The 1,333-nt window shown below is 50.5% G+C and overlaps 1 protein-coding gene across 1 annotated transcript in view; it reads right to left on the minus strand.

The window, feature by feature from the left end:
* PRKD1 (protein kinase D1) overlaps positions 1 to 200 on the minus strand; it is a 483,556-nt gene extending 483,356 nt beyond the window's left edge. Inside the window, exon 1 of the mRNA XM_006889992.1 lies at positions 28 to 200. Within this exon, the coding sequence (XP_006890054.1) occupies positions 28 to 200 (173 nt within the window). The remainder of the gene's footprint in view (positions 1 to 27) is intronic.
* Between the last annotated feature and the right edge of the window lie 1,133 nt (positions 201 to 1,333).

The following is a 1,333-nucleotide window of genomic DNA, read 5'->3' on the forward strand; positions in this document are numbered from 1 at the left end:
GGGGGGCGGGCACTGCGAAGCCTCCACCCGGCGGTCGCCGAGCCGCACAAGCCGCGGCCGCGCGGCCGCAGTGGCCACAGAGTGCCTGGTCGCCGCCCCCTTCGCCCGCAATTCCCGGAGCCCACGCCTCCTTGGGCTCGAGTGAGACGCAGCGGCCAGACTCGGGGCTGCGGTGCGCTCCTCCCCGCGGGAACTCCCATCCCCGCCAGCCTAATGCCCGACTGCAGAGTTGGAGCCAATGCGCACCTCCTTGACCCAGCTGACCCCCCCTCCCCGTCCCAGCAGCCCCTAACACCTCTGCCAAGTGTCTCTGGACAAGTAAGTTGACCTTTACCGGACACAAGAATGCTCAACTCTGTGGTTTCCCCCTAAGACTTACCTTCAGAGCATCAGCAAAGGATGAAAATAGCGGGTCCCTGAAACCTACTACATCCAGACTCCTCCTGAGAGCCCTCAGGGGTTATTTCCAGGGAGAGTAGGAAGGCAATCTAAGACACTGTCTTTAAACCTTTCTTTTTTTTTTTTTTTCTTTTTCTTTTCTCTCTGGCACACCCGTACACTTATACCCCGCCCACTTAACCCAGCTCCCAGGGAACCAGACAAGTACAAATAGCCGAATTATTTGGAAAGAAAAAGGCATTGTCTACAGAAGGGCAGGAGGCAGACCTAATGTGGCCTGTTTCCTTAGCCTTAATGTCTGTTATCTGGCAAAACGGTTTCTTTCCTTTCCTACCACAAAATGTGCTTTATGGGAGTGGTGCTTCCAGATGTTACCCTAGTAACACCACCATGACAAGCACCACCTTCCAGGTTAGGCACTATCTCATCCAGCTGTTTTAATTTTGGAAGTGGTTTCTTGTTTGATGTTATTTTAGCTAGGGCCAAAGAAGGCACTCTCTAGTCTTTGAGGAGGAGTCCTCCTAGTTGACTCTTCTTGCCAAGGGTGGGATACTGAGTTGTTGCTAAAGTGTAACTGCTCAGGTCCCCAACCCTTAAGTGCTTTCTTTGGTTTAATGCTCTGCATTAATAGTTTGCTGTCACCCTCATGGAATTCTTCAATTTGAGCAAGAGAACGTGCATTTGGGGGTATTATACTGCAGTAAGGCTGACAAATCATGTACCCAGCTTTGTCTCCAGTGTATCAGCTTTCCTGGTCCTTCCCCTTTCCTTTAACTGACACACCCAAACCAACCATCATGTAGTCCTTTTAGCCCGTTACATTTTAATTTTCTTGTTCTACTTTCTTTGACCTCTGCTTCTGGCCCAGAACATTGCAAAGTTGTTTCCTGTGGAGTTACTAATGAAAAGATTCTCCCTCCCCTTTTCTCCTTTA

The sequence above is a fragment of the Elephantulus edwardii genome, unplaced genomic scaffold (assembly GCF_000299155.1).
Source record: "Elephantulus edwardii isolate Elephantulus edwardi_28Jun2011 unplaced genomic scaffold, EleEdw1.0 scaffold00084, whole genome shotgun sequence".
NCBI classification, from domain to species: Eukaryota; Metazoa; Chordata; class Mammalia; order Macroscelidea; family Macroscelididae; genus Elephantulus; species Elephantulus edwardii.